The 27204-nt window shown below is 45.3% G+C and overlaps 1 protein-coding gene across 2 annotated transcripts in view; it reads right to left on the bottom strand.

Annotated features, from left to right (window-relative positions):
* DOCK1 (dedicator of cytokinesis 1) overlaps positions 1-27204 on the bottom strand; it is a 491171-nt gene that overhangs the window by 415144 nt on the left and 48823 nt on the right. For both annotated transcript variants that reach the window (XM_012781384.2, XM_012781385.2), the window contains exons 3-11: positions 21910-21950; positions 18799-18854; positions 16261-16357; positions 13258-13406; positions 8996-9131; positions 8047-8204; positions 6874-6955; positions 6322-6457; positions 170-242 (exon numbers count right to left, since the gene is read on the bottom strand). In XM_012781384.2, coding sequence (XP_012636838.1) covers positions 170-242; positions 6322-6457; positions 6874-6955; positions 8047-8204; positions 8996-9131; positions 13258-13406; positions 16261-16357; positions 18799-18854; positions 21910-21950 — 928 coding nt within the window. The remainder of the gene's footprint in view (positions 1-169; positions 243-6321; positions 6458-6873; positions 6956-8046; positions 8205-8995; positions 9132-13257; positions 13407-16260; positions 16358-18798; positions 18855-21909; positions 21951-27204) is intronic.

Below are 27204 nucleotides of genomic sequence, written 5' to 3' on the forward strand. Positions count from 1 at the left end.
CTCCTATGGCTACAAAAAAATTCACCAGCGACTAAACGGATTTCTCATTATCATAAATAATATATCCCTCCTTGTGTATAACTTATAAACCTAATTACAAAGATAATTATTACAAACCTACATTTCCCACATTCTATCTGCTTAAGTACTTGAATTGTTCCATACTTACGGCTGAAAGGGAATAAAATGCTGTTTGTCTTCATCGTCTACTTTTCCGTTTATTATATCTGTTACATCCATCACTGGGGACAAAAAGAGAACAGAGAGTGTTTTGCTTAAATGCTATAATCACAGAAAACAAACAAACAAACAAAGGAACATCAGAATATCTTCTGGCAAACAACAGCAGAAGCTATATGGTGGAATTTTTTAGATTCAAGTCTAAATTACTTCAACGCCTAAAAGACAAATTAAGTTGTCAGAAAATGCTGGCCCAGCCAGAGTCGGGGCTCCGATGGCAGAGTTCCACTTAGCAATTTCCTTTGCCTATCTTCCAAGTGTCATTCTAGGTTGCCCTGCCCAACAGAACTTTCTGTAGTATGGGAATGTTCTACAACAACGAGCACCTGAAATACAGCAAGCATGTAACAGAGGAACTGAATTTTCACTGGGATTTCATTCATTTAAATTTACACTGAAATAGTCAGGTGTGACGAGCATTGGCCAGCTCTCCTCTGGAACCTCACGTGTTACTGCATTGCCCCCAGAAACAAAACAATAAACAAGCACCTACAATTTGCCAAGAGCCCACCACACACTGCTGTCTGCGGATGCTGTTCCAAGGGGACCCTTGGAGGCTGATCTTCACAGTCACCTACTCTAGTGCTGGAGAAACTGAGGCTGCAAGACAGGATGACAGCCATGTCTGACGTCACAGAGCGAGATGGTCCCCAACACCCAAGCTCTGGCCATCCTATTAAACTGCCTTCCTGGACCCATCCCCGGTGGTGCAGGCTTGCTGGCATCAAGGTGAGGCTGGCAGCCTGTGCACTGCTCCTGGGTGAGAGGGAAAGACATTCCCTGCTTGCACTCGGGGGTTAACCCAGCGGCACCGCCTGCCTTCCACACACAACTCCCATGCCCTTGGTTATGACAAACAGAACAAGAAAATCCGAGAGTAGCCCCAGATGGCACTGGATGCTCTCCCCGCCTCTATCGCTGCTCGACCACCACACTGGACTACAGAAAGGAGAAGAACGCGCCCTGTTTACTTTCTTTGCACAAGCTCTTCCCTAGTGAGTATCACCATATGTTGAAAATGCAGACAACTTTCATTTCTACCACCACGACCCCACCCCCTTAATAAGGGTGAGGAATTTGTAGAACCAGAAAAGCAGCATTCTCATGCCCTGCTTGGCTGGGCAAAGCCCACGCGGCCTACACCCGCACACACCCCTCTGAACCAATGGGCCAGCAAACCGCCTGTGCATGTGTTGAGAGATACGGGTCAAAGAATCCCAGGTGAACTTGAACATCCAGTGATGGCTGCTCAGGGTACAAAAGGCCCGGCTCAGGGTACGATAGGCCCCGCCCAGGCCTTGCCTGGCAGAAGCCTTTCCAGGCTTCAGGCACTCCTAGGGGTGACGTATTAACACTGGACTACACACCCACCCATTGTGAAGAGGCCCGTGTGCCTGGGACCACATTTTTACCACCAGCTCAGCATCATTACATAAAGGTCATGTGGGCAGCAGCCCACTATGGTCCAGAACTAGTTAGTCTGAACCCAGCAGATCAGCCCTTGCCTGCCAGTCCGTACTGGGTGTCCCCACTGGAGGCCTGCAGCCTGCTCTCTCCTGCCATGGGACCCATCTTATCAGTGGGTTGGGAGACGCCCTTGGCAGATCCCCAGCGCCCAGGCCTGGAGCACCTGGGAGCAAGAATCGCAAGCTTAGTCTGAACACCCACGTGTGGAACCACGACACTCTCAGGCCCACCCAACCTGGACCTTGGGGGAGAAGGCTTTGATGTCACCGGTCATCATCTTTCCAAAGACTGTCCTTTCTGCTCTGTAGCACATAAGTCCATGCTGAGGAAGTCCCCACTGTGGTTTGGATAAGATGACTATGTCACCGAAGGAGGAAATGAAAAACCTGAAGGGAAACACCCCCAAACTGACAGCCCAGGGTCTCCGCGTTCAGGTACACGGACAGTCTGAAGAAGCAAAGGAGTCCAGCCACAGTCACCACGGCTGTGTTTGGGCGTGGAAGGCCCAGTAAGCAGATGGCATCACACGATGCTGGAACACGGGGGGCTGGAGAAGGAAGGTGACGGTGGCATCAGGGCAACAGTGATGGAGGGCCAGGGACAGCAGAGGTGGGAAAGCAGACGGTGGGAGGTGAGAAACGCCGTCACATGGAGAAGTCCAGGGCAGCTCAGTCCCATGGGCGTGTTGGGACAATTTGCTTAGGCATCTGGGCCCAAAGCCCAGAGATGGTAAAACCCACAAACTCGCAACTTCTGCAACTCCACTGTGGAGACCTCCCTCCAAAAACAGTCAGAGGGGTGACACTTCAAGTTCAAGGATGCTCACTGCGTCCCTACTCTACCGCAAAGCCAAAACACCCTCAGAGACCAAAAGCAAGGGACTGCTGAAATAATGACATAGCTATAGATTGAAGCCATTGAGAAGCCTAATTTTTTAATAGTATTTAATAAAATAAAATATGCAAAACATAACGTTAGATTTTTTAAAAAATATAAAAAGTAAATATGAGCAATGTGAATATATTTATTACTAAACTATACACCTAAAAATGGTTAAGATGCTAAAAAAAGACTTTAAAAAGACAAAAAAATAAACAAAAAATACACAGTATGATTTGATACTGTTTTCTAAAAATTATATGCAACATATACAAAAATAATTAAAAAGACATATACCAGCTAACCATGAGATATTTATTGCCCAGGCTGTGCAGAATTATGGATGATGTATTAAATCTCACTTATCTTTCTTTTCCATAAAATTTCCATGACTTTTACAATTTTCTTACTTTTACTTTATGAAAAGGTTAAAAATAGAAACGTGACATATTATTTTCAACAGAAGACCAGAACTATAGACTGAAAGATCCACGAACACTTTTCTCATTTTAAGGAACTGAGCTCTGTTGACACAGACAAGCAGAAGTCCTTCTGCAGAAAGCCTCAAAATTAAATTTGCATGTGGAAATTGAAGCTGCATATGAATGGGCAGAATATGATTACCAAAGAGGAGATCAACCTTCTCAGGTGTGTCCCTTCTCATAAGTGTCCCTTCCTAGCAAGAAAGAGAACATCCGGTTGGAGGGTGTACTGAGCAAGGTAGAAGCATGTACTATCAAAGGCAGACGTGCTGAATGCTAACTGCGTAACAGTCTGATGGCAGTCAGCTGCCGGTCCCGGCGTGGCCCAGGGTGACTCACAGGGGGTTCGGGTTCAAGCAGACCTTCTGGTTTAACTGGGCAGGAGTGGGGGATGAGTACCTATAAATGGCTCCCCAGATTTTTCTCCTATCCAGATAGGAATGAGAACCACCACTTAAAATATTTACCTTTTATGCCAAAAATTTACACAGCAGATCACATGATGAAATGTCCTCCCTCCTGTCTCAGAGTAGAGTTACTAGTAGGAAACTACAGAAACAGAATTCTCAGGTCCTCAGTCATTATTTACAGAAACATGATGGCAGCCGGGTGCAGTGGCTCACGCCTGTAATCCTAGCACTCTGGAAGGCCAAGGCAGGAAAATCGCTTGAGCTCAGGAGCATGAGGTTGCAGTGAGCTAGGATGATGCCACTGCACTCTAGCCGTGGTGAAAGAACGAGACGAGAACGAGATGAGAGCGAGAGACACAGAGACAGAGACAATGGCCAAGCGGGTCTAGGAAAGTGGGTCCCGCTGGAGTGAGCGTGGAGGCCCCAGCTATTTGGCTTTCAGTGCTGGGGACCTGAGGCCAGGCAGGACACCCCTACTCGGGGAGTGTGCACCAGAAGAGAGCAGAAGGACACTGCTCAGAGGATCTGAGAACTGAAATTGTCCAACAAAGGAAAACAAACACCTCCTGAGTATCTCTGAAGCACTTTTCATTGGCTCTTCTGCAACCCCAAAGCAGGGGGAACACCCCACGTTACAGAGAATTCGTGGGCAGAAGGCAGGAGGGCAAGGCTAGAACTTGGCCCTGGGTGAGTTACCAAAGCCCTGAGACCGGGCAGTCCCAGGAACATGAGACAGGAAAGGCAGGAGCCAGACACCAGTCCAGTCCCGAGAGGAGGAGCCAAGGACCACAGGAGCATCCCCGGGTGGTCAGCAGGTATCAGGGGATAAGACAGTGGTGGCCTCATTGCCAGGGATCCAAGCTCTAGGGACCAGACAGTCAAGAGTCTCAGTCAACACTACACAAGTGGGGCCTCCAAAAGCAGGGAACTGGGTGTCAGCCGCCTGCCCTGCCCACCCCAGGGAACACCCTGGATTCCAGGAGTTCATGGAGAACTCCAGGAGATGGGGGGCCCCAACTTAACTCCAGACCCCCACCAAGCATAATTAACCACAGCAGTGTCAGCTAGGCCTGTGATCAACACTTCCTGGAGTGTCAAACCAGTGAAAGCTGAAAAATTCCCATTTTAATCAAAAGAGGATAAAAACGATCAGTCTTTGGAGTAGACTGCATTTTTAAGAAGTATGACCATGCCTTCATAAGAACTTATCACTGTAATCCATCTGATAATTTAATAAGCAGAGAATCTACAGCATGGGTGCTGGAAAGAGGAGAAACTTACACACTGCAAAGATTTCTCTGATCTCTTAGGTGAAGCCTAATACACCTGAAACAAAAATGTTTTCTTGCAACTATCACAGAGGTGGGAGAGAGAAAAGAAAATTCCTGAAAAACTACAGGTATTTCAACTACAACATTGGATGACACATAAAAGATGCTGCAGGTTCCGATAAACAGAGGAGCAATTTTAAACTACATATTCAAATAAGAAGGGAAAAAATGTAAAAGGATTTCTCCAGCCCAAGGCTGAGGGACCTCAGAAAGGCGACCTCGTGCTCAACATCTCACTCACACGTGGTGAAGTTGCCAGACACCCCAGGACTTAGCCCTACTGGGAAACAGAAACAAACCAAATTAATGAGCTTCTTTCTCATTTATGCCTACATCACTGTTATTATTTATTCCTTATGAAGTAGAAAATCATTTTACTTATTAAATGATTTGAAATATTTTTCCAAAACATCCAGGTGGAGCATAGAGAATTTCTAGGACAGTGACACTACCCTGGAGGAGATCGTAACGGCAGACACAGGCATTTGTAAAACCCACAGGATACACAGCACCTAGAACGGACACCACTGCGAACCATGGACTTCGGGGGGATGAAGATGTGTCACCACAGTCTGTCGGCTGCAATAAATGCGCCAGTCTCAGGCAGGGACATTGATGATGGGGAGACTGGGGTGTATAGGAGCCAACTGTATTTTCCGCTCAATTTCCCTTGAACCTAAAACTTCTCTAAAACTAAAGTTTGTTTAAAAGAGGAAGAAAAAGACTAAGTTCTGAGTTCCTTGGTAGCCAAGGTAAAGGCGACTTCCACAGCTGTTCACACCAGAAATGCAGCCCTGTATCAGGAACCAAGAACTTCTCCCACATGCACATTTATATGAATCCCAAGAATCACAAACAAAAAACCCACAGGAACAAATATTGGAGGGCTGGGGAATGAACCTCCACTGCAACCATAAAATAGTGAGAGAAACCGTTTCCCAAAGCTATGAAAAATGAGAGTGACATTGAAAGAGGTCAAGTACTTAGAATTTCCTAGGAACACTTTTATCTTCCCTCAACAGAGATAACTGGCCTCTCACTTTTCTCATATTGCCACCAAAAACAAGAGAGCACAAATACGGAGGATTAAAATGCACCGACTGTAAACCTCCTGTTCCCCCTCCCGGCAGGCTCTCCGACCTTCCCATCGCTGTGACCGTCCTGCGCAAACCCACTCCTAAATCAATCACCAAGCCCGAAAACCTGAAAACCTCCCCTGACTGGCTTCCCCACGGGCTGAGAACTGGGTCAGGGTCTCTCCCAGGAAAAGCTGGGATCCACTTTAAAATCAAATGTCTGATTTACATCTGAGACTTGTGGACCGGAGCACCCTGGGCCTCACAGGTCGACTGGAAACCACACAGAGAAGAACTAATAAATTATTTTTTTCTCTGCAACAGAAAGGCTTATAAATCAAAGCTGTGCCCTGTCCCATCGACATTCAGCAGCGGTTCTTATGCAAAGTGAATGTGATGATCTGAAACTCTCAAGGAAAAAGGGAGAAACTATTACCAGCCACTCCAAAAGGTCGCCGCAAGCCGGACGTCAGTTTCCTGGTGTTGTTGTCCCTCAGCTCCATGCGACCCACCCGAACGATCTGACACACAAAACTGATTTTCTCCCTTTTCAGGTCTTTGCTTCCGAGGTCCTAGAAATATCAATTTCCATAAATTATTTTGGAGAACCATTATTCAACGTAAGTCCAATTGAAAAGGACAATAAAAAGATTGATTGAGACTCTTTAGACCAGTTTTTATCATTTTAATAAGTCATTCATATGACAAAAGGAATTGAATAACAATGGTCAATTAACATTAAGCAAACTTAAGATACAGGTTTAACAGACATGTTCAATGGTAACTAGGAAATCTTTGTCACAGTGATTCTCAGGGTGGCTACAGACCTGGGAGATTGGGGGGAAGGCAATTTACTTGTTAATATGAAAGTAACCTGAATCACAGGCATCCCAAGGACCCATGTGCTCATGCAGTAGAGAATCAGAGGTGAGTCACTAAGAGTGGTCATTAGTGAGCAATTCAACTCAACATCTCTGGGTGCACTTACGGTAAAAACAGCTCGCAAATTATGTAATCTGTCTATATCTTTAGGTAATCCTGAACTTGACCAGCGAACCAGGTAGTTTTCACTTGAAAAAGGAAGAAATAAAAGCAAATCAATTTTCCAAATACAACAGGATACCAAATGTACATCCACACTGCTTTATAATTAATGCCATGGAGGTCCACTATACACACAACTGCGAACTTATAAATAACAACAGTATCAAATAGAGCTACTCATCCATTCACATACACTGCACAAAACCTCGGGAGCTTTTAATTCAGGATGCCTTGGGTTGTAACTGCAATGGAACTATTTGCAAACAGCATTTTCAAGTTTTATTTTAAAAACCTACTTATTCATTTAGAATGAAGACAGTATAAAAATTCAACAGAATGCATGCTTATTTCACAGCCTATGACAAACCCAATACACCATAAAATACAAACTGGATCCCAAGTCAAGAAGAAATGAAGTCCTTATCAGAAGTGAGAATGAAATTCACCCACTTGTTTTGTTTCAGTTGTATGCTCAGTTTTTAAATGTTAATGATAGAGGGAACATATTGGAGTTGTAACACACACACACACAGACACACACCCTTCACAGAATCAAACTGTAATTTTCCCATCTGGACAAAGAGAAAGTTATACTGAGGGCCAAGCAAAAACAATGGATTTACAATGCTATCGCTCAACAAATATTAATCGAGAGTATGCATGTGGCAGGCGCCGGTCTAGACTCTGTAAGTCCAGCCAATCACCTTGGAGAAAAAAACAATAGGACAAAAATAACATTCACAGAGATCAAATGTTGGAAAAAGGGAAACATAATATTTGGGGGGGGTCCAGATATATATTAATAAAACCCTATGAAAATAACATAGGAAACAAAGTGTTACTTTGGTCTTCAGGTGGGTCCTCAAAATATTACAAGAGTATACTGTGATCACTGTCACTCCACAAGCAGGTAACAGTATACACATAAGAAGGCTCACCCTAGCCCAAAGCCCAGGCTGGTGGCCAAACACTGTCCACAAAGAGCTCTTGGCTCAGCTGCCTGGTGACACTGGGCAGCCAAGGGCTCTCAGCACACGCGGAACATGTTGGCCCTGACACCAAGTTCCCAACATGAACCAAAGAGGAAAGGTAGCAGTAGCCAAGAAATGTCACCTACCTGATGAATTTGGACTCCACAGGGTCATAAAGAGACATGAGGACTTCAGCATCTTCTCCTATTTTACAAACCACATTTTTGAGGTTGACAAACAAGGCCAGAGAAGGGGTCGCAGCAAATTTAGCTTGTCTGTTAATATCTATGTTCTGCTTTTGAGACTGTGAATGCAAAGAAAGCAGAGAGTCACATTAGCCACGCTCATCACTAACCCCTTGCTCTTTCCGTTCCCTGCAAGTAGAGAAAGGTACACACCTGGTTGGCCTAACACAGCAAAGCCATGCGTGCAGTCACTTTCTTATCCCACAATTCCGTAACAGTTTGGACTATTTTCGGCAAAAACTTTCAGGTGATCAATGAATCAGAATAATACTTAGGTGTGTAGTATCTTGTTTAGTTTTCAGTTCCCTCATTAGATTGAACCCTCCATGGATATCTCCAATTCATGTCCCCCTAGTTCCTAGCACATAGTTGATACTCAATAAATACTTGCTAAATCAATAGATGGCTCAGGCAATCAATTTCTAAATATCTGCGATATTATAATACCATTAAAGGTCATAGAAAATGAAAATAGATCTATAGGACATGTGTTCCCTGCCCTAGCCGAGCTTGGAAGATGTCACCCTCCTACCACTATCAGAGAGGAAATGCAGAACCAAGTCCTGTTTCCCATCTGACAGATGCGAACAGTTGACGTCATAAAGATCCTATCTCATAAGATGACGTGCAATATGCTGTCATCATAAGTCCTTTCATGTCAGCAGTAACATGTTTGCCACTGGGCTCCCTTCCATCAGTGAAGGTATGAAACACACTGCGTAACTGCACCTTTCCAGGTACTTTTTTTGGGCAAATTCTGGGCTTCACCGACATTTTACTAATGTTGAAAACCATTACTGAGAAAATGTGTCCCAACTGTGGATGGCATATGACAGAGAGCTGAACTTACCTTTTCTTCTTGCAGTCTTTCCTCCACTTGTTTAGAAGCTACTTCGTGAGCTCTGAAGAGACTAATCGTGCTAGTGAGCTCTGGATCCAAGATGTTCCCATCTTCATCTCTCACCACCAGGTCCAAATCGAGAATTCTGGAACAACAGGGATTCATAATTTCATGGACGCAAAGCAAGGAGTTTGAATTCTTTAGTACAACCTCAGCCCCAGGCAACTGAGCAGATGAAAACACCCTAGAAAGTTGGGTTCACTCACAATATTAAGGAACATAATTCTGTCACTTTAATTCAAAACGTATCACCTTAAGGGAATTAAAAAAAAAAAAATTCCTCAATTGTTATTGCTAATGCAATAATGGCTTTGTCTTCCAAAAAGAAATTTTGTAGATCGACAAAGCCCAAGTGAAATGTATGTTATTAATGATCATGCAAAATATGGAAAGTTTTAAGCACACACTATATATGTGTATACACACACACATATATTCATATATATATATTAATATATGCATTCACATACGCATCCATAGGCCCAAACACATGACAGTGGCAGTTGTGACAACAACAGTGAGTTGGGGAGGGAGGCGGGGAGGGAAAAAAAACTGAAGCAGAGACACAGCTACCACCCTATTTATTTACATCTGTCTCAGGTAGGGTCCCTTGTCCCTCGATTCATTCCTAATCCCTACATTGGGCCCCCAGAAAACTTTCAATAAATATGTTCTACTGTGTAGGAACACCAAACATATGGACATCATCCACAGTAATGTTAAGCAACTTCCCAACCAGATGGCTAAATGTAGTGGCCAACTTAAAACACGATCGACATCTGGATAATAAATCTGTCCCGTCTATATGTGGAAATAGTTTTTTGGAACATTCTCTCCAATTCCTAAAATCCAATAAAGTTGTCAGGTGATTTTTGCCACAGATTTTATTTAAGGAGTAAACAAAGGCAATTGTGTAACAAACAAAATCAAGAGTCGTGCTAGTGCAATATGTTCTGGTTTTCTTTTTTATAAGACACACAGGTCTTAGGGCGGGAAATCAGCCACAGACATCTCATACCCGCCACTGGTATTGTATTTCTGTTATTGACAAGTTTACGCAAACAGGCTACTTTTATTTCACCATATGACGAAAGAAAGAGGGTCTTCTGAAGGAATGCTAAGTTTCAGTTAGAGAATATCTTCAACAGTTACAAATGTAAGAGGAAAGGGAAATGCTCATAAACACTCCATGTAGACAGACTAACTTCAGAGTTCTTTTCTTTTGTGGTCACACACCTTAAAGCAAGGTATGAGTCTGATCACAGGTCAAACATGTTTGACTTCTGGCATTCTGCTAAACCACTGCACCATTGAGAAGGCAACTACAAAAAAACTCATTTTTCCCTTTTAATATCTATTAAGTGAATTCCACTGAAGGTGAAGCAGGACCAACTGGGCTGTCAGCAGCATGAAGGTAAACAGACATTAACAAATAGAGGCTTTTTGCACTGCATGAAAACAGTCTCTGTAGTTGCAGAGTTTGTGGGGTGCCTCAAGAGGAACAGACATTTGAAGAAAAAAGTCTGTTAAGGTCTCATTAGTGATCTTTGTAACAACATGTTTCACTAATAAGACAAAGAACCCCCCCCACACCTCCCAAATATTACTACTTATCCCAGCCCTTAACCTGCTCCTCAGAGGAATCAGTGCTGCTTGGGAATGGTCAGTGCCAAAGTTGGTATGGGGGGGCCAATTCAGGCAGGGGTGTGGTCAGTTCCTGGTATGGGGGGGCCAATTCAGGCAGGGGTGTGGTCAGTTCCTGGTATGGGGGGGCCAATTCAGGCAGGGGTGTGGTCAGTTCCTGGTATGGGTGGGGCCAGTGCTGGCAGGGGTGTGGTCAGTTCTGGTGTGGGTGGGGCCAGTGCTGGGGCAGGTAAAATACAAAGCACCTGGCTTTAGAAGGTCCAGCCAGTAGGCTCCACAGGCTGCACAGAACAAAGCTCCCACAGGAAAAACACAAGGCTGCCATGTGTGTACATCCGGCTATGTAATCACCTCAGACCTGCCAGGACAGACAGTCAGACCTATTTCACAAAGGATTGGAAACTTAAGCTCAGAGAAATTATTTATTCCAACACCAAACATCTACAAGAGCCCAGAGCCTGGATTCTGCATCTGGAACCCCTCACAGCAGAACCACACACTTTCCAGAACACTGCGTGCAAACTACCACAGAAAGTGGCCTCTCTAGACAACCATTCTAAGTGCTTTGCTCAGCAATCAGTGCCCAACTGATTCTGAATCCAGAGTGAGTTTCTATTATGAAGTTGCAACTTACCATAGCAACATAATCTAGAGATCAATTCCATGGAGCCTAAAGCACCTATGAGGATGGAGAAGCAACCCACCTCCCCCAAAATTATGTGTGTATGTCTCTGCGTGTGGGGGTCTGTGTGTGTGTGTCTGTGCTGTGTTCGTGCATTTTTCTAGAGAGATGGTCCATGGCCTTCATCACATTCTCCAATGGACCCCAGAACCCCTCCCCCCAGGTTAAAAAAAATAGATTAAAAAGGTAAGAACACCTAAGTGATGAATGACAGTCTTTCTCCTTATTAAATCCATCTATCTTAAAATCAAACATTCAACACTGTGATATTATTTTGTTTTCTGAAGAAGGACAAGGAAGGTATGCCCAGAGCATTGGGCTTTAGAGAAATTATGGAGTAGCCTAGAGATCCTTGGGCAAAAAACTGTCTTGTTAAAGATTATATTTCCTATCAAAATAGTAAATTACATTTGGAAACCCTTCCTTCCTTAACTAGATTGTTGCATGATATAATGTACTTTCCCAGCTTCCTGCAGCCAAATTAAGCAGGTGGTCTCTGAACATAAGTTCAAAATAAGATACTCCAGTAGAAAATAACATCAAGGCTCCAGAAGATTGGTTTTTGTTAAGCAGGTGGTCTTGAAATAGGTTTCACTGCAACAATATCTGATCTTATATCCAGAAGTCTGTGGCCTTCTAGAAAACCCAAACAAAAACCTTCTCCTATGGCATTTCTAATCCAAACCCTACATCTTGCTCATAATGTTGCTTTCAGAAAATTTTCACACTTGAAAAATATAAATTACCAGAAAATTATGTGATGCTTCTGATTTCACAGAAAGGTCCTTTAGTTTACCCAGGGCTCCTTTCAGCTGAACAGCTGGAGGCAAAGCCCTTCCCCTCTCTGACTTCCATGGCCCAGTGTGTGAGATGAAAAGGTTGCACTAAACCAGAAGTTTTCCAAATCTGCTGTCCGGCATGGTCCAACTCTATTTTTGAAAACTGAGATTTCCAGCCAGCATCCCAGACACCACAAATCAGAAGCTTAAGGAGGAGTCTGGGGATTCAGTACTTTGAAAGCTCTCCAAGTGATTAAGAGACAGAATAGCACTAGGGAAACGGGGGGCCAGGTAATTGTTAAAGCTTCTTGCAGCTCTGATATTAGAGGAAGAACCAAATAGCTACCAGGTGGGAAAGAGCATGTCCTCCTTCTAGTTAAAAAAAAAAAAAACCGGCAGAATAAGGATCAGAACAGTTCATTTCCTTTCAGCATGAGAAAACGCTTGTTAATGCTAGAATCTGCAGCTCTACGGGGGAGTGAGCACACCATCACTAATGGCATTCAAGCAGAGGTGGGTGGGTGCTGGCTGTAGAAGGGAACTTCTGCAAGACGCATAATTGCACAAACTTTGTTGTTTACCTAAATTCAAGTTTAACTGGGCTGTATTTCTGCTGGTGAACCCTGGCAAGCCTACGTGGGTGACAAGTTTTCTGGTGATCTAATGTCCATTCCAACGCTCAGAACTTAGGATTCCAGGGAAGGACACTCAGCGCTTGTCACTGCACCACCACCATCCCCCCCCTTTGCCTTGAAATCTGGACTCAAGGTCAAATATTGTGAACAGAAAGTAAAAGTTTCTTGTTGGGGGTGGGGGGTCATTGCGGGGTCCCCTATGGAATGGTGAAAGTGACAGGCTCCTAGCTTCTGGGCTCCACCACTTGAAAAGTGAAGAGAACGGGTTTCGAGAATGACCCAGGAAACTGTCCTGATTGTCAGAATCCAATAGAAAATAACTCATCTTCTCAAAATGAAAACCGTGCCATGATTTCGATGTTAGAAATTTTTGTTTTATGATAAAATGTGATTTTTGGTCTCCTCAAGGCTTATGGTGATGTTATTATATTGGATAAATTAAGCATGAAATCATCTTTCAAACAAACAAACCTGTTTCCATAATCAATTTTGGCTGTGACCTTCTTCTTCAGTTCTTTGAGCTCATCCTGCGGCAGAGTTCCAGAAAGGATTTGCGACCGCCACTCGATAAGGTCGTAGATCATGTGCCGCACGCTTCGGAACATCTCCCTGTTATCTTGCTGTCAAGGAGGGGGAGAAAAAGCCAGTCGTAAAGCTTTTGATATAAAATAGCATTGCGGAGATGGCACAGAATGGATCTTTCTTCAAATACACATGAAGTATATGTACGCTACAGTTGGGAATTAGTTAATGCTGAATGAAAAAGTGTTTTTAGCACAAACTGGAGTGCACTGCATGGAATTTGGTTTCTGTGAGACACTGAAAGAATAAAAAGTAATGTGCAACCCCCAACATTCCAGAGTGTGCCCAACTGCATCGAAAGTTGACCCCAGCAGGAGCTGGACTTTGAGCTTCAACATCTGTCAAAACGCTCCTAACATCTGGCCCACGGATGGGCAGCTCTTAAAGCGCCCTCTGAATTAGTCTAAGCGTAAAGATCTGAATCCTGCAACTCACATGCAGTCTTCAGAATACCCTACACCCAGGATCCTTCTGAGCGCACTTAAGAAACCGAACCCCATGCCTTGCTGTCGAAAAACGTGCCGCTGGGCTGCCTCATCCAGCCCACACAGAGACGCTGCTGCTGCAAGAAGCCAAATCCCCATCTACAAGCTCTTGGTGCTTTTATGCCACAGGAAAATGTAAATTAGATGCAAAATTCACACTTCTTACCACTTTCTAAGTATTCTGATGGGACTGATGCTACAAAGAAAAGCAAGCGTTTGCAATTGCAGGAGTGCAATCCTCAAGGGGATGAGGGAGCCTCCGAAGGGAAAATAACCCAGTGGTTCTTTCAGCAAAAAGGAATCTAGGTGGAACCTAATATGATACAGTCCTGAACATCATGGTCCCTTTAAAAAGTTAAAATGTGCCCTGTAATCCCAGCACTTTGGGAGGTCGAGGTGGGAAGAAAGCTTGAGCCCAGGAGCTTGAGACAAGCCTGGGTAACCCTGCGAGACCCTGTCTCTATAAAAAATAAGAAATAAATTTTTTAGACCTTTTAAAAATCAAAATGTGCTCACTGTTTCTTGTAATTAAAAAAGTCCCCCTCCACATACCTGAACCAAGCACCCCACTATTTCTACTATTTCACATTATTTCTATGAGTTTCTAATATCCCCACCACCCACCCGTCAGGCACCCTAACAGGCTATTTTTCATTCCATGAGCTTGTCTTTACAATGTTGTCCTAATTTTACTTTCTTAAATGAAAACTAGTCAAACTTAATGATTTGTTACAAAATTATGTTCATTTCCCTCTTACTAATTCTCCTTGTCCATTTCTCTAAGGTCGTATCAAGTATCTAAAATCTCTAAGGTTTTGCTAACATCTACAACCACAGAGCACAGCAAAAATTCTATATAAAAACATTAAAACCATCTTTGGCTTGGCTTTGCACAAATCCAACAAAGTAAGTCCATCAGAGGCAAATTTAAGTTTTGTCAGAGGAAACCACAGTGATCATTAAGAACGCCTATTCCAGGGTGTTCTGGCTAAAACTGTCCACTGATATATTAGTCAGCATCAATTCCTGTTTGCTTTGTTGCCATGTTTTTGTTTAGAAATTGCTAAGTTGAACATGAAACACCGACTACAAAATTGCTCAGATTTACACAAAACATTCATGGCTAACTTTACGCTTTTAGGTTTTTGAGTACGTTTGATGAACAATTACTGCAACTGCTTATTACTGTGCATTTATAGGAAACCACTGTATAATCAGAAACCACAAGCCTGCCCAACAAGCAGCTGTGGGGCTTTAGGAAGTTTTCTATGCTCCCAAGAAATTAACGCACTGACTTCCTTCCAGAGCCCTTGCTTGGTGATAATAACATTAGCATATGAGAAATCAACACTCTGAATAGAAATACAGGCTTAACAAAAGGTAATCTTCTGCAAATATGAATTTATGTGCAAAGAAATGCCCTGAGGGAATATGAAATAGGAGATGTCAGAGCTTCAACCTCTCCGCATTAATAAGACTTCTTCCGTGATCAGAAGGACCGGACAATTGCACGTGAAACTAGAATGCAAAATATTTCCCTATCCCTGTCACAAACTCGGGTAAATCTAGATGATTGTAGTAAATCTAGACGATTCCTTAAATGATAAGAGGCATTACCTACTGTCAGACAACGGCAAAGAAATAAACAGTAATCCCCCTCTGCTCCATCCATGAATAAGCACCTGTTACTGTTAAAAAGCAAAGTTTAGTTTTCATGATGAAAATATAAACTCTGAGGCGACATCAGTGCAGATCGCCTGATCCTGTGTTCCAAGGGCCTTTAAGCAGTAATGTTTCCCTTTCCAAGGCAAGGACAGGCAAGTCCCCAGGCCCTTCTCTCCATACCCCACTATATCACAGCAAGCACAGCTGCACCGGACACAAAGCAGGTAACAGGGCACACAGCCCCCCAAAGTGGCCGGACTATCGGACCATGTCGCTTTCTTTGCCCTTTCGGAGTAAGATCCTATCCCAGAAGTTCTGCTTTTAAGGTTCCCAGGGAAAGGAAAACATCCCATTGGTATTGCAAGGTCTGAGAAGACCATCCAATCTCTATTTCCCCCCCACCCCCACCCCCGAGACAAGATTTTGCTCTGTTGTTCAGGCTGGAGTGCAGGGGTACAATCATAGCTCCCTGCAATCTCAAATTCCTGAGCTCAAGCAGTCCTCCTGCCTCAGCCTCCCAAGTAGCTAGGAGTACAAGTACATGCCACCACACCTGGCTAAATCTTTTTTTTTTTTTTTTTGAAACAAGGGTCTTGCTATGTTGCCCAGGCTGGTCTCAAACTCCTGGCCTCATGCAATCCTCCCACCTTGGCCTCCCAAAGTGCTGGGATTACAGGCATGAGCCACCACACCCAGCCCGTTCTCTATTTTTAAGCGTTGATCAAACATCCCGCTTGCTTACCACGTAGAGCTGCCTCCAGATGGTGGACCACTCTCGGAGTGTTGTGGTGACCTCCTGTATGAGGGGGAGGTCGCCTGGGATGACAGTTTCATGTTGCCTGGGATGAAAGAAGGATAAAGCGGCTGAGTCCATGATTTCATTAACTGCTGTGTGCCACGCCTGGTAAATTCCAACTCCAGGCCACAGAGTTCAACATTTAAGCAAATGGAAAGAAAATATACAAATAACACTGTGTTCAGGCAGATAAGTACATACATACATCTCTAAGAATGACAGGTACAGAGCTCGAGAGTGTTCATACATTATCCTGCATGTAAGCCATCCACCTCGTATGTCAAGGTAAGATGAAGGAGGCAAATAACATCCCATTAAAGTCTACAGAATGTCAAGGTCTGGCAAGTGGAAAGCGTATTCATAATACGTGTACCCATCTATCTTAAAGATGCCATAAATTACAAGCAGTCTGTGTGGCATTAAAATGCAGGTTTGGGTTAAGATTATTTTTACATTTCCATCATGCATAAAACTCATTATATGATAATACATGAAGCAGTTATCCTTGGCGAAATAGAAGAGGTTACAGCTTTCAAATGTCCGTGGTTATTCTCTCCGATCCCGACTCTGATTATCCTCTTGCCCTTTTCCCTCCAACCGAAAAGGTTAACCCTTGAATAGTTCTTAACTCATCTGTATTTATATATTGGTTTTCATCAAGGCAACCGCTGTTTTCTGGGCCAATACCCCAGATGAGGACTACGCAGAGTCTGGCTCAGACTGCCTGGGACGGGTGGGAGATGGAATGAGTGCCCTGTACAGCTCGGCTGGCCGGCCCCAAAGGCCCTGTGTCCCGGACAGACAAGAATCTGGCCAGCATGCAATGTCCAGGGACACCCACACCCTTTGATTTTCACAACACCTAGCCCTGTGGGAGGCACCCAACTTGGGCTCACAATTGGGGTTCAGACCTGCAATGACTTACTGATGGTGGGGGAGGCATGTCTGAGAGTGAAAGACGGCCAGTGTCCAGGCAGAAGAGAGACCAAGCAAGAGACTCTGCAAGAGGGATGGGACGATAACTGGGAGAGCAGGAAGGCAGGCAGGGCTGGGACGACAGAGCAGCCTGCGTGGGTGCTGGACAGGAGGGAGGACCAGGTAAAGGCGGGAAGGTGGCCGTGCATAGCAATCTGGAAGAAGGGAGAGGGGTGAGGTCGCCTCTCAAGCCTGAAGGCAGGGGTGCTTCAGCAGGGAGCAGTGGGGGTTGCGTGGAAGCAGCAAGGCAGACAGGCAGGGCCAGGGTCGGAGCATGGGGAGTGATCCCAGGGACCCCAAAACATCAGCAGGGAATTGGTTCTGAACTGCTCATTTCACCATCTCTCAGTTCACTTGCCTACAGTGAGGACCCTAAGTCTGCAAAATCCAGTAAAACAAACCAAACGTGTCTCTGCCTGTCGGGTGGGTGTAACTCTTATTTGTTGAGAATTGGAATAATCTCTCGTTCACTTTATTATTATGCTTCACAATTACAATTTACATTTATTCTTTTATATGCATTAAGCTGCTTTTTTGAAAAAAAAAAGTCAATCATATATAGTCTGACTGGTATAAGGATTCTGATACAAAGTGCGTCAAAGATACACTTTATTCAATTATTTCCACAATAGGGCAAAAGTTTCCAAACTTTCTTTTTCTTCCCCTCAAAGCTTTGCATACAAAACATTGTACCTGTCTAAAAAAAAAAATGCCATATTGCGGGTCATCACCATTCATGCCTCTAAATTATTTTCTTCGTTTTAATTATGCACCATGGAACTACAGAACCCGAACAGTCCCTTTCATATGTTAAAAGTACGGTGCTTGGAAAGGCAATTTTGCAATCAGCCAAAGAGATGTCATTATGCAGTAATCATATGATTAGTAATTTTATAATTTACATATTTAACTGAGTGTGAAGACGTAGCAGAGACAAAAAAAGAAAACATTTTAATGTTCCTTCTTCCAAGTTCACACCTGGTTATTCATTTGCCATTCCTGCCTAATGGGTTCCTGTTCTACAAATGTTCTTTTAATGATCTTATACATCAGTTTTATGACCTCTAGGAAACATACATCACAATTAGACAAAACCCAAATTCATACATGTCCCAATTTAACAACTGTTGCCTGAATTCCATTTGTGTCATACCCTGAAAAGTCTTCCCCAAAAAAGGACTCAGAGCAGGAGGCTGCGGAATCTCCGCCGAAGGGGGTAGCTCACAGAGGCAGCACGGAGCACCGGGGCCGGCGCTTTCCAAAACTGACCTCAGGTTCAAGGACAACGAGTACAGTTATGGTGCTGACTTCAGACTCTTTAAAGGATCAAAGCCATGTTGCCCACAACTCTGAATCACACGTCCCCTTTTTCTCCCCCAAATTCCTGTCCCATCATAACCAATCACACCCATTGTCTTAACCCCCTAATAGTACTCTACCATACATAGAAGCAATAAAGCCAAATATAATAATTGCAATTCTCCATTTAAACTTGAAGACTAGACTCACCCTTTTCCTTCAACTATTGCTTCTTTAAGATGAATATATGAAGCAGGAAATATACCCTTTGGGGGAAAAAAAGAAGCAGATTTTATCATCAATATGAATACTGATCACAAATCAAACAACGGCCCCCCAAAGGGTGGGGGCAGCGGTGGCTGGATCGCCATTAATTTCACAAGTCTTCTGTTAAGCCTCACATACGACAACATATCAAAGAAATCACAAAGAAGTGGAAAAGACGACACTCAACCGGCTTGTGTTCCAGAGAGTCTGCAGACATCTTAGAAGAAAACAAACAATGTCTTCAAAATTTCCCAAAGACACGGGTAACTTTTCTCTGCGGTTCACATGTTGTTTCCACTGTTGATCTTGCACAGGCAGATCAAAGTCCAACTGATGCCTAAAAAACAGTTTTGGACGATGGTCTCTGACAATTTTCCTCTTCAAAATGATAAAATTGTCATCGGACGTTGGTTTAAACCACTGAATGTCACCTGCACACTGGGCATTTACCTAGACCCACCGGGACTTTCTCCCAGCGGAGGCAACTGGGAAACAGGGAGGCGGGCCAATTCCGCCCATCTGCACGACTGCGGCGCAGACACCAGCTTCCACTCGCGTGTGCCTGGGTCTCCTAAGTGCGGCACACCCGTGAGCCCATGGAAGGCAGATTCTCAACGGGACTCCCAGCGTCAGGCACGGTCTGGGAAGTGCCGGGAGGAGCTTTACCAAGGCTCTGGGTCCTGCTTCCTGAGCAAGCGAAATAACCCCCCTCCCTGGAGTGAGGCAGAGGCGAGTAGTCCAGGAAAGGCAGGCTGGGGGCTCGGACGGTGCCACGAAAGCCACTTCCCGTGGGAGGTTTAGTGCCTGCGGCCGATACCCTGAAGTGGCACCCCTGTGGCTTCGAGGTACCTGTTTTGGAAACAGGAACTTCTGATTGGGTCTTCCTGGCACCTACACGAGATATCCAGAAACCAAACTACGAATCATGCCTGGGACGGGAAGGGGCAGGGCAGAGGGCTGAACCAGCCTGGCAGGCACCACTGATTCATGCTCCTCCAGCCTGCCAGGAACGTGGCCGAATTCCATACAGAGAAGAATGGTCACAAACAGGGAAGGCGGCAGGCGGAGAGTCATAGACTGAGCCACAAAGAGGACTGGAAAACCCAGCGCTGGGTTGCTCCGTTCAGGTCCTGGTTGTCTGGGATACCTCCAATTCCCAGGGTGGTCTCAGGTGCACAGTGGGCATCTCTCCACGATGCCAGTAGGTGTGCACCCAGGTGGGGGAACAAAACAAACAGGCCAATCCCAACCCATGTCCCCAGGCAGAGACACCCCTCAACCTCAGCAAATCCACTGGAGAATCATAAAGCCACAGGAGGGATAGAAGATGGGTGAGGCTGGACACACCTAGAGGTTCGGAATGAGCAACTGAAGCTGGGGCCATGCAGGACCAGCCCTGATCCATTGCACATTTATAAATATCTAGACTAAGGTTGCTTACAGATCACTTAGAGTCAGGATTCCCAAGGGCCACATCCCTTATGGAAAAATAACTATTTCCCTACCCAGCTCTATGCTGTCAATGAGTTGTAGTATCTGGGCCCCCCACCCCACCCCGTGCAGCACAGGGAGTACCTACTGCGGGAAGAGGGAGATCCCACAACGGGACAAGTGACAATGAATACCAAGTAAACATCAAAGGGATGTGAACAGCTTGCCTGGGGCATGCCCAGCTCAGAAAGCAGCAGCTCTGTCCTGAGTACGGTAGGGGAGGGGAGAGGTGGGGAGTGTTGGTGTCCATGATTCTAATCTCTGTATTACTAAAGTCTTCGTCTGAGGCTCTCCCAGATGAAACTTGGGGTTTCAACTGCAGGAATACACTCTCGACTGTAGAAAGAGGAATCAATGTGAAAACAGAACTTTCCTTGGACAAATCTATTCCCCAACCCCCTGGTTGCGAGCTGTCGTGTCCCCACCTCAAGGCTGCAGGTCACTGGATGTGTGGAGACCTGTAGCCCAGGCCCAGCATGGCAGGGTTGAGGGGAGAAGTCCTCACTCCAATTTGCAGGCCTCGGTCACCCCTTTCCTAACAGAGTCTCTCACGTTAGAACATCAACGTGACCATGCCAGAGGAAGGCTGTCAGGGGACCAACCTGGAGCCCACCCATGTGACGGTGCCACGTGAGCGTGCACCACTTCACAGCCCTGGCAGAGTCCGACCTGCTGGGCACAGGCTGGGCAGCCTCTGGGCAGGCAGAGCAGGGAGGCCCTGGCGCTTGGGCCGCTGGACCTCAGAAGCCTGATTACAGGCTCGGGACCACAATCCAGAGTCCAGCCCAATAGAGGGAGGCAAATTGAAGACACAGAAGTAAGATGAACCATCCATCTGTCAAGTATAATTAGATATTAAAAGTTAACGTGGACAGCCTGACCACGGCTTAGCACGGATGGTACTTCAAAATCGTGACATGGTAGAACGAAACAGAAGAGCAATAATTAGGTTTTGCGAAGCTAAGAATATTAGAGCCACAACAGAACTGCATATGGGAGTGTCCACCACAACAGTCCAAGATGTAATTATGTGGCCCAGTCTCAGAAACTCAGACAGCCATGCACGCAAACCACCCCAGCAGAGTGAGCTCCTTTGTTCACCACCAACTCAAGCAGGGCGAAAATACTCACAAGCAAGAGAGCAATGAGCATGCATGAGCTTTGCCAATTTGCTAATTTATCACCAAGGATAGCACAAGATTGAAAACTGTAAGCGGTATTTTCTTTTCCTGAAGTCATTATACCCAGCTCATTCTCCAACACACGCAGTGCCCGAACAGGATGGAAATTCTATCAGGAGAAGAAGAGAGCGGCAGGCCAGCATGTTCGTTATCACAGCCCGGCAACACGCTCAAGGAAGGGAAGCTGCAATTCCTCCACACACATATTGCTCAGAAGAAAACAATTCAAGATAGTTCACATTCCAATCCCTATATCATTTTAAATTCAGAGAAAGAGATATAAAAGCAAAATTCTTAGACACAAATGAGGCAGAACTGATATTCTCTCTCAGTTTGATTTATGACGGGACATGCATTTTGTTTAATAAAAAGGAGGACTTACCTTCTTAGACTTTTTCCGTAAGGTGTAACCTCTGTACCACCCTAAACAAACACAAAGTTGAAACAGTTAGTGCAAACAGACATAATAGGGTCTCAGCAATGACTTCATGGTGTACAGAACTCATTGTTTCACACGACCAGGGAAGTCAGTTTGTCACCGGAATCTGGTAATCCTAATGCTTTGGAGACAGACTACGGAGTTTCCTGGGGAGCATCTCAGCAGTGCACTTGGAGCGCTGGCACCCTTCACGCCTTCATCTCCACGCGCCTCACACGGCCCTGAGGCAGCAAGAAGTTAGGATGCACAGTTCCAAGAGGAGGGCTTGTCCTTTCAACCACTTGCCCCTGAGTAGGCTCCTTGTGCATGCATTTTCCTATCTCTCCCTCTGCCTGAGTTGGACCAGGGTCTCCCCGAGTGCACATACCAGTGTCACCAGATCACCGAGAGCTGCCCGGAAACAGAAAACCCATTGACAGCGAACTTCCTCCTCCCTCTTCCAGATGGAGGGGCTTTGCCCTGGAGCAGCCACAATCTGACAAAGTACCTTCTGTGGCAAAGACGCAGCCCAACAGGAAGCGCCAGGGACAGGGACACAGGCCCACCTACCGCCTTCGGGCTCGGCCCAGCTCCAGCTTCCTGTCCCCTCCAAGGGGTCAGAGAAAGAAAGCAGCAAGAGCAGAGAGAAAGATGCGCTGGCACTGTTTGCACGCAGCAAATGCTGAATGGAATCTTCCCTTCAACAACAGAGCAGCCCTGACCACACCCTTGGCACCCCACATTGGCTGAGGGCGGACACTTGTCCCCACAGACAGCCAGAGGTCCATGGACACCCCACCACTGCATGGCACCAGATGGACGTTTTCTTATCCCACACTCTGAAGTCCCTCCAGGTTGCCTTTGCTTCTGGCCATCAAATCAAAAGCTCAGAGACAAATCCCAACTCTGCCACACAGGAGCAAAAGGACCCCTTTTACAGAGAGTGCTGGGAAAATGTAAATTCCCAGATAATAAGCACATATGAGGTTTTCCTACACTATCAGAAAGTCAAAGCCCAGAAGCCAGGGATGTGTGAATTGGAGAGCAAGTTCAGACAGACTGAAAATGGGCCCATGTTGCACCAACTGGCCGTCACCCCACTCAGGAAATGACAGTTTCAACAACCAGGGGGGAAGAGCATGATCATGAACCAGAAGATGACGGTGTTAAAATGAGCAAAATCCTCAAGGGATTATTAAACAGATGTTTTCGAAACATCCAGAAAAGGAGACAGAAACTGCCATGACCCTTGCAAAGGACGTGCAAAGACCCAGGGCATGACCAATTCAAGCCACTTCACTTTCCTGACACGGAAACTAAAGAGATTGATTAGGGGACCCACGGATACAAGACGTCTACATTTCAGCCACACGTTTGAAGGCCTTTATCTCCTGACAGCCACACTGTCGAGGTCGGCGGATTCAATAAGCCAGCCCAGAATCAGAGCCCATCGGTGACACGGCCGTCACAGACACCACAGCGGAGAGCGGGAAGGCAATGCAATGAGTCATTCGAAAGCCACGTTTACTCAACTTAAAGTACTGTTTTCTATCCTATTATATCTCTCCTGCATTTTCAGCATTAACATGCCCTTTCTTTTCTGAAACTGACAAAGGATTAACATCCTAGAATATATAAGGAAATACTGAAAAGAGACAAGAAAAAGACAGCAACCAAGTAAGGAAACAAAGTTTATAAACAACGTACAGATGAAACCCAAAAGACATACATGTGAAGACATGCTTAAGCCGAATCATAACCATCACCAGAGAAATGAAAACTCACGATGCAGCATCACTACACAGTGAAGAGCGGCAGCAATCAGAACGCTGCACGTGGCAGCCCCCAGGCTCTGTGGAGGGAACGAGATTGCAGCAGGCCCTGCCCACCCAGAGCCCGCACCCCCACGCCCGAGACTCCTGGGAAAGCAGCCCAAGACACCAGCACACCTGTGCACAGCGGGACAGACACAGGATGCTCATGGCAGGGGGATCTCAGGTGGTGGGAAGTGGGGACAGACTGAGCGCCCATGACTGGGAGGGCAGTTAGCGAAACAGAGATATACACATGAAGCAGTAAGGGCCGCGGATGGTCTAAACAGGCACAGACAACGGGGTGCATCTTGGAACACTAAGGCAAAAAGTAGGAAACAGAATGAGAGCTGTAACCAGACTTACATACATTAAAAATAGATGCACACCAAACAGTACAAGAACACAGGCAAACAAAAGAGCCTACTTCAAACACAGCCTGGAGTTTTACCTAAACGTTACTAGGTGGTTGTTTCTTTCCTTTCCTTTTTTCCTTCCTAAGCAAAACGGAAACCTCCGGTTTTCCTTCCTAGGATTTTTTTTGTGTTAATCCTTCAACTAACTGAGCCCACAGGCTATGTGCCAACGACTGCACGAGGCAGCACAAATAGAGAAACCCTCTGTGAGCTCATAGACTGGAAGGCCCCTAAGGCAAGCAGGGGTCAAACCACAAACTGTGTTGCATGACAGCTTAGCATGAAGAGAGAGGAAGTCCTGCCAAGGGCTTTGTGCAGAGGAGTGAGAGACTATATTAATAATAGAACGATACCTGGCTGCTCTGTGGGGAATGGCAGAGAAGGCATGAGCTTGGTGGCGGCAAGACTCACAGCTAGTGGAGTTAAATTCTCCCTGGCAGGGCTTGCTAGTGGCCTCCCTGCGGTCAACAAACCTGCTCCAAACAAGAGACACCCACCCGAGAGACAGGCAAATGTGGGCAAGACGCAGTCCCCAACTCAGGGAGGGCAAACCCTAGCCCAAGACAATGGCAGGCCACGTCATTTTGGAAGAAAATATATCATTATCACTTTCAAAAATTTGAATAAATTAAGTTCAAATTATCAAAAGACAATTTCCGAATCTTTGTGCAACGTCCCAGGTACAGCATTCCCGTCCCTGGAGGTCCTGTGGAAATGAGCAGACCCCTGGCCACACAAGAGTCGTCACGGCCAGGCCGTGGCCTCAGCCCTCCTGCCTGGCCGACCCTGGACACTGCTAAAGGCAGGGACTCACACGAATGACCCCCCAAAGCTCTTCCTACCTCCACGATGACCTGGAAAGTTCCTTTTCTTTGTTCTGTGCTCTAGGCCTTCGTGAGCCCAAGAAAGAGACATTAACCATAACTTGAAGGTAAATTTGTCCTTTGAACCTTAAAATAGAGAGTGATCATCTAGAAATTACATCCTCCGGCGCAAGCTTGGTAACATCCTGAAAAGGATCACACAGAAAAAGAAAACTTGACATACAGAAAAATCTCGTTAGAGGAAAAAGAGGGGAGGGGAAGAGGGAAGAATAAAGAAAATGCCAGACTCTGATACAAATCGTGAAATTCAAACGAGAGGAAGAAGCAGGAAAACAAAGGAGAGCACATCATTCCATCTTCATTTAATGATAATGAAGTCGTCAAGTTTCACAAAGTCAAAAACTACTTCCCCCAAATCCATTTCTCTGATCAGATTCTGATTAAAACCAAAAAGGGAGTTGCCAAGGAAAGAAAATTCATTTTCTGTTAGAAAAGAGTCTTTGCAAAGACTGAAACATTTTAATCAGAATCTAAAAAGACTGACTAGCCCAAGAAAACGAATGCTCACTGTAGACCCCTTATCATGACATCAGCCAGAAAGTCAAATGCCTGCCATCGAATTTTTTTGAAGTTAAAAGTATTACCAGAGGCCGGGCGTGGTGGCTCACGCCTGTAATCCTAGCACTTTGGGAGGCCGAGGCGGGCGGATTGCTCAAGGTCAGGAGTTCGAAACCAGCCTGAGCGAGACCCCGTCTCTACCAAAAATAGAAATAAATTAATTGACCAACTAAAAATATATATACAAAAAATTAGCCGGGCATGGTGGCGCATGCCTGTAGTCCCAGCTACTCGGGAGGCTGAGGTAGTAGGATCGCTTGAGCCCAGGAGTTTGAGGTTGCTGTGAGCCAGGCTGACGCCATGGCACTCACTCTAGCCTGGGCAACAAAGTGAGACTCTGTCTCAAAAAAAAAAAAAAAAAAAAAAGTATCACGAGGACCAGTGACGCGCTTCAGGATTCCAATGTTTAAACAGCACGTTCTCCTTCCGAACGAGAAACTGCAGTCCACCACACACCCACGCCCCACAGGAAACCGTTAACTAGTCAGGAATGACATCATCACCCAGTGTTTCTTAAGCAGGATTCCAACTTCAACTGACCCGCGGCAAGAAATGAAAAAGATGTAAGACCATTTCCCTTCAGATCAGAAGTGTCTGAGAGGAAAGGTTTGATCCTTAACCTCTACTGAATTTCTCTCTGTTTCCTCCCAGCCACTGGCAACACATACTGAGAGGAGATAAGAAAATCCAACTGTCGGACACTGCAAAAACTGAAAACAAGCAGAATGCGCCCATCACACCCACCTGTTCACGGAGGGACGGGTCTGGTTTTGCAGTTACATGGGCTTCCTGGCGCAGGCCACGAAAGGCGATTTTCTTTTATCAGACGGGACTTATTTAGGGTAACAGGTGTGAATAGAATGGGATTCTAAGTCAGCATGCATCCAGTGGGCAGTGAGGGTGTCACACATGGGCATTTTAATAGGTCTGTGCTTCTCTTCAAGGGACACCTGAGCCGGCCACAGCTTGCCTAGGGCACGGACGCTCACACCTCTTCACTCCTTGCAAAGTGGATTCAAGGACCAAGTTGAAAGTTCAATTTGTAGATGACTATGTCTACAATTTCCTCCCCTACTTCGACCTCCCACTTGGATGGGTGGGTTTAGTTAAACCTAATCTAAAAGCAAATTTGCTCCTGAAATTATCCATTCTATTCCGATCTCTTTATTCATATGCTATATGGGAAGTAACCCCTTCAAGCAGGAATGAAGCCAACAAGTCAAAAACACAATCTTACACAAATCTGAGCAATCTTTAAAAATATCAAGCCCATCACTGCTTCACTTCTATGCAACAAGAACCATAGCATAAAACAAAAGGTACCCTGCTCAAAGCAGTTGCAAAACACGAAATATGAAAAACAATTGTCTGAAAAACCAAGCACATTGGAAAACCACTGTTACCAACAGTTTATTTATTGGATGATTATAATGATTGCTTCACTGGACTGCATCCCACATAACTGTGGCAAATCTCTGTTCCTCCCGAAGAAAATGGAGATTACAGGTTAAAAAAAAAAAAAGATGAAAATTATGGTTCTTCTGAGACATGCTGCCAACAGATCTGAGGGCATTTAAAAAACAAAAACCT

This window comes from Microcebus murinus, chromosome 14, assembly GCF_040939455.1.
Source record: "Microcebus murinus isolate Inina chromosome 14, M.murinus_Inina_mat1.0, whole genome shotgun sequence".
In the NCBI taxonomy this organism is placed as follows: domain Eukaryota; kingdom Metazoa; phylum Chordata; class Mammalia; order Primates; family Cheirogaleidae; genus Microcebus; species Microcebus murinus.